General features: G+C 41.7%; 1 protein-coding gene across 18 annotated transcripts in view; it reads right to left on the reverse strand.

Moving 5' to 3' along the window:
• Positions 1-13,165, reverse strand: part of PSD3 (pleckstrin and Sec7 domain containing 3) — a 728,752-nt gene that overhangs the window by 332,804 nt on the left and 382,783 nt on the right. For all 18 annotated transcript variants that reach the window (XM_063816241.1, XM_024345060.3, XM_024345058.3 and 15 more), the window contains 2 exons: positions 9,950-11,057; positions 5,995-6,390 (listed from right to left, as the gene is read on the reverse strand). In XM_063816241.1, the coding sequence (XP_063672311.1) occupies positions 5,995-6,390; positions 9,950-11,057 (1,504 nt within the window). The remainder of the gene's footprint in view (positions 1-5,994; positions 6,391-9,949; positions 11,058-13,165) is intronic.

Here is a 13,165-nt window from a genome sequence, read left to right on the forward strand (position 1 = left end):
TTTGACTCAGCCCCACGTGTCCTAGAGTCAAACATTCATCAAATCCTTGCATCTTTCTTTTTACCAGGCTATTTCTTATCTATTTTCTTATGATTCCTTAGACTCTTAGACTACTACAACACCCATGATAGGTTTAAAATAAATATCCACAAATTAGAACTTAGCAAAGTCTTACCACAAAACTGCCCATTGGTTGATAAGGCTATTTCCATCTTACCAATAAGCAATCAGAAGTTCCACGAATGAAAAGACCTGCCCGAGAACAAGCTGCCAGAAAAGAGGATGGCTTCACCTCTTCTCTTCTGTCTCAACCCTCCAGGTTTATTCCACCTACCACAGTGCACTGTGCTGCACAGACAGAAAGTGATTTCTAAGGAAGCCCCGTAGTAAGTGTCCGATGCAGGACTTCTGTCCATGGCCGAGTGGCAGAATAACTTTTCTTTGGGTTACTACTGTCATTGGTATTCATTTGTATTTAATGAGCTCCTACTGTGTACCAGACATTGTTAGGCCACTTGACTTTCTTTTCTTAATTTTTGTTCCATCTGATTAATCTCGTTTCCTCCTCCTTCCTTTACAAGATAGGTATCATTCATTTCATTTTACGCTTGCAGAGCATCCCGGATTTTATGTGTTTATTCAGAAATACACACCTAGAAAGTGAAACAATTCGAAACCAGGAATAAATGGCTCTGAGACCTAGAAGAGTCCCTAACCCACATCACTGAGCAGGAACTCCTTTGTGGTTTAAAAAAAAAAAAAATCAAATCACCATTACACTACTTTGGAAAGAAGCCAGAAAGAGAAAAATGAGAACCTCTTTTTTGACTGAACAAATTTAAAATGTAAAAGAAAAGGATTAAAGAGATTACTGGAGCAACAGCAACAGGCTCATGAAGCCACAAGGCAGCAGAGCTTCCCAGCACCAATGGCAGAAAAGAAGCCCGGAGCTCCGTGGGCAGCCAGATCTCTCCAATTTCACAACATCAAAATGTTGTTCTCTGTCACCAGCTTCACTAATGTCACATTATTTAAAATTATTCTTTTAATATTTATATATTATATTAAAGTGACTTCAAGTTTAAACTGGGATGTTGGAACAGTTTTTCAAATCGCACTTCAACAAATTTCTACTTCTTATTTCACATGAATTCTTCCTAAGCGGACAAACAATACAGATAGAGAAAAACTGAGGAAGAAAGAGAATAATTTCCAAACAGCTCATTCCATTTGAGAAGGAGGAGAAAGAAATAAGAGCAAGGCAAAAAAAAAAAAAAAAATCCCCACAAATATCAAATTCAGAGTGGGCTGAAGACAGGCTGAAGCGCTTCCCTCAGGCAGATCAGCTGCACGCAGATGTAATTCACCTGTTCTTCCGTACCCGTTAGTATCCTGAGCAAGATCTGAAAGGAAAACTAGGAAGCTTAGATATAAAATACATCATCACGCTACAAAGGTTATTTCAAAAAGCAGCTTCATATATTTTAGAGAACCAAAAAAGAAGTTCCTGCCATGTCACGGTATTTGCTATTTCTTTTTCTCCTGTCCAAACCCAAGTTCAATGGAAATGGACAATATCCAGCTAATGGTCACAGTGACAACACTTGTGCCTTAAGAACTTACTGATTGGAGTTGTGGTCATCTGCTGATAAGCCGGCGAGCGAGAAGCACTCAGACACAAAGGAACCCATTGAAACGTGTATAACTGTAAGTCTCTAATTATCCTTTCTAATTTTGGAGCCATGTGACAGGACTTCACACAGCACTGCTGACCCCCGGTCAGCCTGAGGGCCATGTAGCTGGGCCACATGGGGAGGGGATGCTCCTCTTTGCTTCTTCATTGATATATTGTGTTCCATGCAGAGGCTGAGCTGTTTCCGGCTGACATGTGGCTCACTCATCAACAGGCAGGCAGAGCAAGCACCTGGGAGAATGCATTAGGCTGGTGCAAAAGTAATTGCAGTATTGCCATTGAAAGTAATGACAAAAACCTTAATTATGTTTGTGACAATCTAATAGTCCATCCAGATTTATTCCAGGATTTTAAGAGGCTTTTCACCTTACACAGAGTGAGCCGATTGATGTCACAAAGGTATTTAATACTTTTAAAGACAAATAGACACGCACTCAAAAAAAAAACTGTCTTTCCCAACTGCATACTAGAATATTATAGATTTGGAACATTTTCTTCTTTGACTTGAGTAGAGAGAGTAACGGGGAAGAACAGTGTCCCTCTGGCCGCCAAAGGATGGCTGAGCCCAAGACTGGAAGGCATTCCTGAGAGAAGGAACTAAGTGCTACAACCCCGCAATCAGCCTTCCCAACCTCTTGCACCTTTCTTTAAAAGAGCAATTCAGCCGAGAACAGTGTCATCCTGTGCTCAAAAAAAAAATCACTGTCCAATATTGCCACTGAAATAATCTTTAATGACAAAGTAAAGACAGATCTTGAAACAGAAAAGGATTTAAGTAAATCTAGGCAATAGCAAAGCAAATACATTTTTGTTTTGTTGAAGATACCTGGTCTTGTTCTAGATCTACCATGAAATCATTACCACTTGGTCCAGTTCAGCATAGCTCAGTAAGAGCACGGGCTCTGGAGGCTGACTGCCTGTGTTCGAGGGCTGAGTATGCCACTTACCATCTGTGTGACCTTTAGCAAGTTACTCAACCTCTCTGTACCTCAGTTTCCTTATTTGGAAAATTAGAACACTAATAGTTCCTTTCTTCCCCCTATAGCTCATTATGAGAACTAAGCATCATGTGTTTACTAAATAAATCAAACCTATGGGCTACATATGACACACAATTATGTTCAGAGACTAGCTAAAGTAATAACATTTTTTACAAGCTAACGACTAACACTTTATACATTAAAATCAATATTTAGTTTCCTTGGTTCATGTCTACCAAATATCAAGGCGGCGTGATCAAGGGAGAATTCATTAGTCTTATTCCTTTTCTTTTAAGCCTTCCTCAGAGCTCACTTTATCCAATGTACTCAGACCCCCACCACTAGCAAGGAAGCAGGAGAGGCGAGTGAACACAGATGGAATGGAGGCATGGCCACTGCTTTTACTTATCACTCTTCTTTTGTAAATATATTAATACAATGGGAAATTTTTTTCCCTTTAATTCTAACACTTGGGCCCTCAGTGCTTGGCTGAAGGACAGGCTTAATACCTCAATGTCCACTTCCTTGCCTCGGCACAGGGATGTTTTAACGCAGATGAAATTTTAAAAGGCCAGCTCACTGATTGCTTTAAAAATGTGTGGAAACGTGTGTATTATTGACCTGGTAAATTTTCCTTCAAATTGAATGCATACACCACCACCGACAACAACAACAAGCAGCTCTACATTTAGAACTTAGTTTCTTGAAAACAGACCATCTCAGACTTCCGGCTTTACCAACACATGGCATGAGAGAAATCAGATCAAAAGAAGAATAACAAAATAAAAGACCCAACACCTAGCACAGTGAATGAATCCAGCCTAGGAGCCAGACAACTTGAATTCCACTACGGTATCTGTCACAAGACAGCCACGTGGCTTTGGGTAATATATCCCACCAAACTGGAATATAGATTCTATATTTTATATATATATATATATATATATATTTTTTTAAAGGCTATCTGAGGCCCCTTCAAGTAGTAAAATGTCCTCATTCTCTAACCCACAATAGTAACACAATCTTTCTTTGGTTACAACTTCTCCAAATCACCAAGGAAGGTAGAAGGGAGTAAAGAAAAATATGGATTTTTCAGTTTCCTTAAAATTTCTTAGGATCATTAAACCTGCCCTACCTTTTAACCTTGAATAGAGACATACATCACAAAATAAAGCTTCCTCCACCTGTAACCACTTATTATCATATGCCAACCTCAAATACCACAAAATGGGGGAGTCCCGCCAAGCTTGTCTGTCCAAGCCACTGGCAGTGCTCAGCACATGGTAGGATGACCACCAATCAGGAATTGTACAGTAGGAGTGCCCAGACTCGGGGAGAGGCAAGCTGGCGTGTCTCCAAGGTGCTTGTCACTCACCACTAGAACGTGGTCCTTTACCACTAGACAAGATCTCCTGGTTAGACAATGCAGGTGACACAGCTGAAACTTTATCTCAACACGGCCTGAAGGATACCACTGTCTAAATCTGAGATGCTAAAATACTATGACCTACTCTAATACTCTCTCCCAACTCTGTCCATCCTCGTGACTGGCACCCATGCTGGCCCAAATGATGACAACCTCCTGTTCTAAGTGCACAAGCCGCACATTTAATAAACCTTTCACCCAATTCCTTCACTGGTGTTCATCTCTCGGCTTCACTTACAACCACTCCCTGTGGCTTTTGCAGTGAAGCCTCTTAGCCCAAAACTCTTCAGCTCCCCAAACCATGTTTGGTCTGTAATATAAACAACTTCCACTCACCCTAGAAAACTGAGTTGGAATTTCAGTGCAATTATCTGCATACCTTTCCTACAGCGTTTTATCACAATTTGCAGTCCTCAGAGACGAAGGTGAAAGGGGAGGACTAAGGTGGCACCCTCCACTGAGGAGCACCGCCTCACGGGGACACTGCTTTCAGGAATGCCTCCTCGCCAGTACTCTTCCACTGAGAGACACTCTGATCTCAGAGATACAAGAAGTCTAGATGTGGACTAACCAGGCAACCAGTTCATATGCACACACTTACCCAGGCTCTGCTTTGTACCATGTCCTGTGCAAGGTGCTTTAGTCTCTATTAACCCTTTAACTCTCACAGCCTCACAACACACTGGATCATTAACCCCATTTCGCAAATAAATAAATCAAGTTTCAGAGAACGTAAGTGGCTTGCCCAAGTACTTCAGACCAAAGTCTTGTGGTTTTGACACCTTGTTCTTTTTATTCTCACTGTGACCCAGTAAGACAACCAATATCCACAATCCATATTCACAAGAAAATGCATAGCTACAATGTCACAAGGAGCCAATCCTGAATTTGCTCATCTAATGAACTATAAACCTTCAAACTGGTTATAGAAAATGCTCAGCACAGGGCAGACTGCTCAAAAAGAGAGGTCCATTGAAAGCCTGTAATATTAATACTGGCTTTTTTTTTTTTTTTAACAAAAAGCACTGGTATTATTTAATACAGCTTTAAACAGCTTTAAAACAGTTGATCACCATTTAACACCTCCCACCAGCTCCATACAAACACACACACACACACACACACACACACACACATATATACCAAAACAAAATTCATAAAATTGTCACAGGTAGATAACCTGAGGATGACGAGCATGAAGAAATGAAACACTGGATAATCCATAAATAGTCGCGGAATCCCCAAATAACAGGCATGGTGGATACAACGTACATAATTTGTCATTTTATCTCCCAGATAGATTAAAAATCCTAAAGTAGAGAGAGAAAATAAATACGGAGCCTAGACCAAGATATCAGCTCTCTCAAGCATCTGTCTAATCGGATCCTTCCTTCAACACGTCAGGAACAGGAAGACAGAACAGGAACTCTCAGAGCAAAGGGCTGGAAGAGACTTTGCTGACTGTATAGTCCACCACTTTAATTTCCAATGAAGGAATCTCTGAGCTAATCAAACAATCTTCTTGAAGTCTTCAACCACCCACAGTGCCAGACTAAAGCTACGATCTCTCAGTGTTCGTTTCACAGCACCACGTGTCTGCCATCATCGGAGCTGATAACCTCACTCATCATCCCCAAATATTTGTTTGGTATCCAATTTATATACAGTCATCCAGGAAATCCCACAGACTAAAATGATCACAGTGTGCCAGTGTGACAAACCACTAAGGTGTGTCCTTCCTGCCCTAAAACTCAAATTACTTTTTACTCACATCATTTGCTTATATCCACAGAAATTGGCCAAATGATTTAAATATATATTCCACACTCAGATTTCCCAGAAAAGAAATCCTACAAAAACCACCAGCATGAAATGAATGAGAATGGGACGAGTACCTTCCCCAGAAAGCAATCTCCGGGGTGCCTTTCGTGTAGATGGAGTCGCTGGCATCATTCAGCCCATTGGTGACGCCACTAGAATAGCCCATCACGATGCCACCATCTGCAGACACACTCAGGATATCCTGATGTCCTCCCCCTGATGTCCTCTCCAAGAACTGACCACCTTCTTTAATGCGCTGTTGTATCATTGGAGTGAGTGGCATTTCAAAGCTAAAATAGCTATCAGGCTCTGAGTATAATGTCTCCAGGGACTCTGCACTGTAGTATAAAGAAGTGTTGTCCAAAATGGTTTCAAACTGGGAGCTGTACACGTCGGTGGAGTCCTCCGTATATCCAGGCCCAAGGATGTCTTCATCTTCACCCTTAACGTGCTCCTCTTGTTCGCTGATCCTGGAAAGTAAATAAGAGTGAAGAATTCCAATATTAGGTTAATGTCTTTATTTCTCCCACTTCAACCATATAAAAAGGACAACATTCTGAAGATCTAACTCTTCTATTCATTGACTTATATCTTAACATATTTGGGAAGGAAGCTATGAAATATAATCAGGTTGAAAAATTCTTGGCATGCATGTGGCTAGGACACTATAAATATTTTAATAAAGTTTCAAACTAGTTTCCTAATGTGTGAATACATCTGGTCCAATGAAGATATGAATAAAATATTCAATTCTCATTTTAGCCAAATATACCGTACACATTCAGATTATTTGCAACTACCAGCATTCCTAATTATAACAGCAGATAAATATATCATGTAAACTTGATACGGCAAAATTTCAGTAAAAATACACCAAACTTTCATCAGTTGATTAATACTTTCTGATTTAAATAAGGCCAAATGCTCTCAAGCAGATGACTGCATCAGAAGCCAAGAGCTGCCCCCTGCTGACAACAGAGCAGCACTGCAGAGAGATTTCACGTCCAAAATTAGATAGCCAATTAACGGCCTAACAAAAAGCCAACAGAAGCAAGGCTAACCAAAGCCTTGAGAGATTAGAAACAGCTCAAAAGTCAACATACAGGGTAGGGCATTCTCTTTGGCACACAAACGTGAACAATTAATATGCAGCATGTTCTACAAATATTAAAAACGAACATTAGGATAACTAAGTAAAATTAAAAACTTGGGAGATAGATCACTACTAAGAGCAAGAGGTCAAGAGTTAGAAAAACCAGAAGCTGAATTTTGGCTGTCTCAATTACTAGCTATATCACTTGAAGCAACTTTACTTAACCTCTCTGAGCCTCAGATTCCTACAAATAAGAATAAAATAGAATTAGGAATTATCTATTAAGCATCTCATAAGTCATCCACATTCCCAGGTATTACTGGAATCCACATTCAACATTGCAATTGGTTTGTTGTTTTTAAATACTGAAGGTCACCCATGGGACCAAATGCTTGTTCTTAATGGCTTCCCACTGCACTTGGCATAAACTGGACCGTTCCTAAGATGATGCTCCTCTCTAAGACCTCTCCACACTCACTGCACCCCACTCTCCCCTGCTTTTTTTTTTTTTTTTTTTTTTTTTTGAGATGCAGTCTAACTCTATCACCTAGGCTGGGGTGCATTGGTGCAATCTCGGCTCACTGCAGCCTCCGCCTCCCAGGTTCAAGTGACTCTCCTGCCTCAGACTCTCAAGTAGCTGGGATTACAGGCATGTAACACAACGCCTGGCTAATTCTGTATTTTTATTGGAGACGGAGTTAGCCAGGCTAGTCTCAAACTCCTGACCTCGGGTGATCTGCCTGCCTCGGCCTCCCAAAGTGCTGGGATTACAGGTGTGAGCCACCATGCCCAGCCTCCCCTGCTCTTCAGGCATTAGCCACACAGGGGGAGTTTCAAATCTTCAAGCCTGGCACAGGCCTTGGCTTCACACATCTGCAGGAAGCACACACTAGTCAGGGAGCTCAGCAGCCTCCTGTGCACATGCTGTTCCCTCTACCTGGAACATTCCTCCTACCCCTTCTCTGGCTGGCAAACTCTTTCCTTCCTCACGTCTCAGTGTAATTTCCATTTCCACAGAAAAGCTTTGTCCGAGCCATCAACTGGCCTCTTCCCTCCATCCAAATTATTCATTCTTGTAGGTCTCTGTTCTTTCCTTCACAGAACCTAGCACACTTTGTGATCCTATACCTATTAGCATGTTTATGTCATCAATGTTTATCTTCAGTGGTAAATTCCATGAGGACAGTATCCGTAAGCCACATCTATTTTGAACATTCCTTTACGCCCAGCATCTTGCAGTGTCAGGACATAGGAGACAATTGAAAATATTTGTGGGAAGAAAAGAGGAATGAATTATTAATCTGAACAACAGTAAAAGTGTATATTCCAGTGGGAATATAAACACTGGGCCACATGCCACATATCAAGGCCGCTTTGGAGGGAAGTCTGGAGAGCTGATGGGTTGGGGAGGGGAGTGGGAAGGATCCTGCCAGCGATCCCAAAGGAGCACCACTCTCAGTGGGTTTGTTAACTGCAGAGGAAAAGGCATTTCCTTACACCGAACAAAAAAACAAAAAACAACCCTCGGCCTTGACACAGATGCTCTCCCGTATAAACTATAAAATGTGGTGTCATGAGGGCTGACAGAAGAAAAGATGGTACCAATTAGAAGTACAGCACACAACAAATGACTACAATCAAAGGGAGTGGAGAAAGATGGGTCACGTCTGCCATTTATCCACGGTCTAAGCTGGTGTAGATGTCAGAAATGCAGGGAAAGACCAGGAAATACCACATGATGCCAAGTTTCAATCATAAAGGCCATAAATCTCATAAGTAGGAGTTAAACAATGAGAACATATGGGCACAGGGAGGGGAATATCACCCACCGGGCCCTGTCGGGGTGTTGGGGGCTAAGGGAGGGATGGCATTAGGAGAAATACCTAATGTAGATGATGGGTTGATGGGTGCAGCAAACCACCATGGCACATGTATAACTATGTAACAAACCTGCACGTTCTGCACATGTACCCCAGAACCTAAAGTATAATTTACAAAAAAAAAAAAGGCCATAAATCAAAATATATGCTACTTGTGAGAAGAAGAAATTCCCATGTGAATACCAGGGAACAACTGAATTATAAAAATCTACTTCTGACCCCCTGAGATGTCATTTCAAAACACATGAAGGGCCCGGCAGTGGCTCACACCTGTAATCCCACCACTTAGGGAGGCCAAGGTGGGAGGATCACTTGATGCGAGGAGTTTGAAACAGCCTGGGCAACAAAGTGGGACCCCATCTCTACAAAGAGTACAAAAGTTGGCCAGGTGTGGTGGTGCACACCTGTAGTCCCAGCTACTCAGAGGGCTGAGGTGGGAGGATCTCTTGAGCCTGGAAGGTCAAGGCCGCAGTGAGCCGTGATCACACCACCATACTCCGGCCCGGGGGACAGAACAAGACCCTGTCTCTGTATAAATAAATAAACAAACAAACATAGGAAATTGAGTGGGTCCAGACCCTCTGTGTTCATACATGTATGTCGGCTGGACTGAAGGCATTGGTGTTATACCCAGAAGAAATGCCAAGGTTGGAAGTACCAGCTATATAAGGTATGTCAAAAGAGTCCAAACCTTTTCATATTACTGAAGATGACTGTGGGGTATGTTAGTTACCTTGACGTTGGGAAACTTGAAATCTGTCAAATGTTAAGAAAATGTCAGAAAAGAATTCACAGTTTGGTGTTCACAGTCTCTTCAGAACTCTGTTTCCCTGGTCCATGCCTAACGGATGACTTTATAACGAGATCACTTTAATATCTGAGAAGCTTAGGAGGAATCTTAGCTTAGAAGGACCTAGCTCACAGTAACTCATCTTATATTCCATGATAACAAGAACCCAAGGTATTGTGACTGAGTTCTCATATCAAGTACAGGATAACAGTTTTCTGTGATATGTACCAGGCATCTGAGACAGCAGGGCTACTATGGGAGCTCACCTTTCCCTGTTTCTCTCTGGTTCAGGTGTCTTCTCAAGATGCTGTTTGTTTTCCTGTAGGAAGACCTCATCCTCTCCACTCTCATCAAGACGCACAGGGGAAAATGTCCCCGAGCTAGTGCCAGGCCTCTCTGAAGGAGCTTTCCAGGATTCATCCCAAACATTCTCAGTTAAACTACTTGAATTACACAAACCAGCTGATGAGATGAGATGGCGTGGCACTTTGGAAGACTCTTTGCTGTCAGGAGAGGCTGTTCTTTGCAGTGATGTCTCAAAATCTATAGGATGCTGGGTCTCTCTCTTATCTCCTCCTGTCCACAGTATCTCCACTCCTTGAAATTCCACATGTTTGACCCGGCCTGGGCGTCCCATGGAGCTGCTTCGATCACATCCCCCTGGGTGCTCTCTCCCAAGAGCAGACCTCTGCTCTTTCAAGAAACCAACACTGCCTGCAGAGTGGCAGGTCACTGCTGAGCTCCCGAGGGAGGCCAAAGGACAAGATGGCTCCTGCACACAGACAGCCCCTTTCCTCCCATTATTCATTATCTGGGAAAGCTCTGCCTGAGTGTCTCCAGTTAACAGCGCGGTGAGATCTTTCTGGATGCTCAAATAAAAACTTTCCTCCGTCGTTACTTCAGCTGAAAGAGGTATTTCTGGTAATTTTTTTTGGCCAGCAGGGAGCAGTTTGTTGACTCTCTGTGTTTTACGACTGGCAGTGTCCAGCTCTTTTTCCACCTGCTGAACTGAAAAACTAGAAACAGCATCTTGGTCCAGTACCTTTGTAGCCTGTAATGTTCCGGAAATGATTCTGGCTTCTGTGGCTTTCAGAGCTGAAATCAAAGAGTCAATGGGCTGTAAACTTTGTTCCTTGAGGTGACTTTGAGAGGGGGCCTCTCTGACATCTTTTGGTCCTTCTGTAACACCGTCGAGCCCAGAGTGGCAGCCAGTAAGAGGCTGGACACCCTGCTGCTCTTGTGGGTGGCATGGCAGAGTCTCACCATCAAACTCCAGAGAAGCCCTTAGGCCTTCTCCACCTTCCTCCATGGTCCCATATTCTGGAAATTCATTTGTGACATTTGGTGGGAGTAAAGTGCTTCCTCCATGATCACCTGTGAAGAGAACACAATGGACACATGACTTGTTGTAGAAAGACAGGGCCCAGTAGGTAATAATGCATATTCACACAGATTAGGCACTCAATAATACTTATTAACTTGATTATTGCATTATATCAGTCCTCCCACCACCCTGTAACACACACTTCTCATGACACTGCAGTGATCCCTTCTACTCAGCCTACGCGAGTATAACCACAAAACTTTCGGCCTAGAAGGCAATCTAATGACACCTGCCATATTTAACTTTGCTTCTGATGTCCCATACATGAGGATTTAGAACCTCAGTTGCTTCATATGCAAAAAGGGGTTACAATAAGGATATGTACCAACTTCCAAATACCACTCATGAAACAGCAACTAAAATGTGTATATTGGGCTTAACACTAAAGAGCCCTATGATCTAGCCAACAGTATCTGTGCAGCGCAAGCTCCGAGACAGAGCCTCTGCAAAATGCTTATGATCTATTTAAACTCAGTCAATATGTTTTTTCTGCCAGAAGTCTCCCCTTCATTGTTGGGTTTCTGTGGAGGGAAAAAATGCTTTCAAAACATCCCTGAAAAATAAGAATGAAGCCAACATGGAATGAGAAACTTAGTGTGTTGAGAAAGATTTCCAGGAACCCAACCACGGAAAATTCATTTTTCTCATTTTATTCATTTATTTTCCCAATTGACAAAAGTTTGTTTATATATCTAGATATATGTTTACATATATAAAGTTTATATATATAGTATACAACATAATGTTTAATATATGCGTACATTTGTAGACTAGCTAAATCAAGCTAATTAACAACATACCAGTACTGAACCTCAAATTTTTGGTGTGTAGTGAAAACATTTAAAATCTACTTACTCTTCTAGCAATTTTCAAGTATACAATACATTGTTATTAACTATAGTCACCATGTTCTACAACAGACCTCCTGAATTTATTCCTCCTACCTATCTGCAATTTTGTATCCTTTGACCAGCACCTCCCCAATCCCACCACCCACCAGTCCCTGGTAACCATCATTCTAGTTTCTGCTTCCAAGAGCTCAACATTTTAGATTCTACATATTAGTAAGATCACTACCTGCATAAAATTGTAATGGCATCTTACGAAGAACCCCAATACACGAAGTAAACAGTATTAGTATATATTCACTATATTGAACCAAATTTATAATATTTTCTTGTTAAAATGATAGCCAGTGAGAACTGAAAATGGGGACATTCTGACAAACCAAAACTTTCAATTGGGGGTTTACGGATAGCAGCTGTAGTCCTATCAGCCCTAGTATCCAGTCTTCTTCTGAACTTAGTTTTGGTTACTTTGTATCATGAAAACCCTCATCTATGCTGGAAATACAGTGTACTCACTTTTACTTTATGAAAGAGGACATTAGTTGTTACCATTTTTATTTTATTTTATTTTATTTATTTATTGAGATGGAGTCTCACTCTGTTTCCAGGCTGGAGTGCAGTGGTACGATCTCGGTTCACTGCAACCTCTACCTCCCGGGTTCAAGCGATTCTTCTGCCCCAGTCTCCAGAGTAGCTGGGACTACAGGTGCGTGCCACCATGCCCAGCTAATTTTTGTTTTTTGTTTTAAGTAGAGACGGGGTTTCATCATGTTGGCCAGGATGGTCTCGATGTCTTGACCTCGTGATCCACCTGCCTCGGCCTCCCAAAGTGCTGGGATTACAGCCATAAGCCATCGCACCTGGCCATTGTTACCATTTTTAAACTACTGCAGAGCTACAACCTTCATATTTAGTGAAATATTTTATAAATGTCTGTGTATATATATATACATTGAAATGGCTGAAAAGACTTGATTCTGCCTGTAATCCCAGCTACTTGGGAGGCTGAGGCACGAGAATCATTTGAACCTGGGAGGCAGAGGTTGCAGTGAGCCGAGATTGCGCCATTGTAGTCCAGCCTGGGTGACAGAGCAAGACTCCATCTCAAAAAAAAAAAAAAAAAAAAAAAAAAAGATTTGATTTCCAAGGTAACTTGGAAACATCAGTTATCCTAATAACTGATAATTATTAATTACTGATACAATTACTAATAATAGATGTATTGCTATTGAACACACAGTATCCCCCAG

Source organism: Pan troglodytes, chromosome 7 (genome assembly GCF_028858775.2).
Source record: "Pan troglodytes isolate AG18354 chromosome 7, NHGRI_mPanTro3-v2.0_pri, whole genome shotgun sequence".
Classification (NCBI taxonomy): domain Eukaryota; kingdom Metazoa; phylum Chordata; class Mammalia; order Primates; family Hominidae; genus Pan; species Pan troglodytes.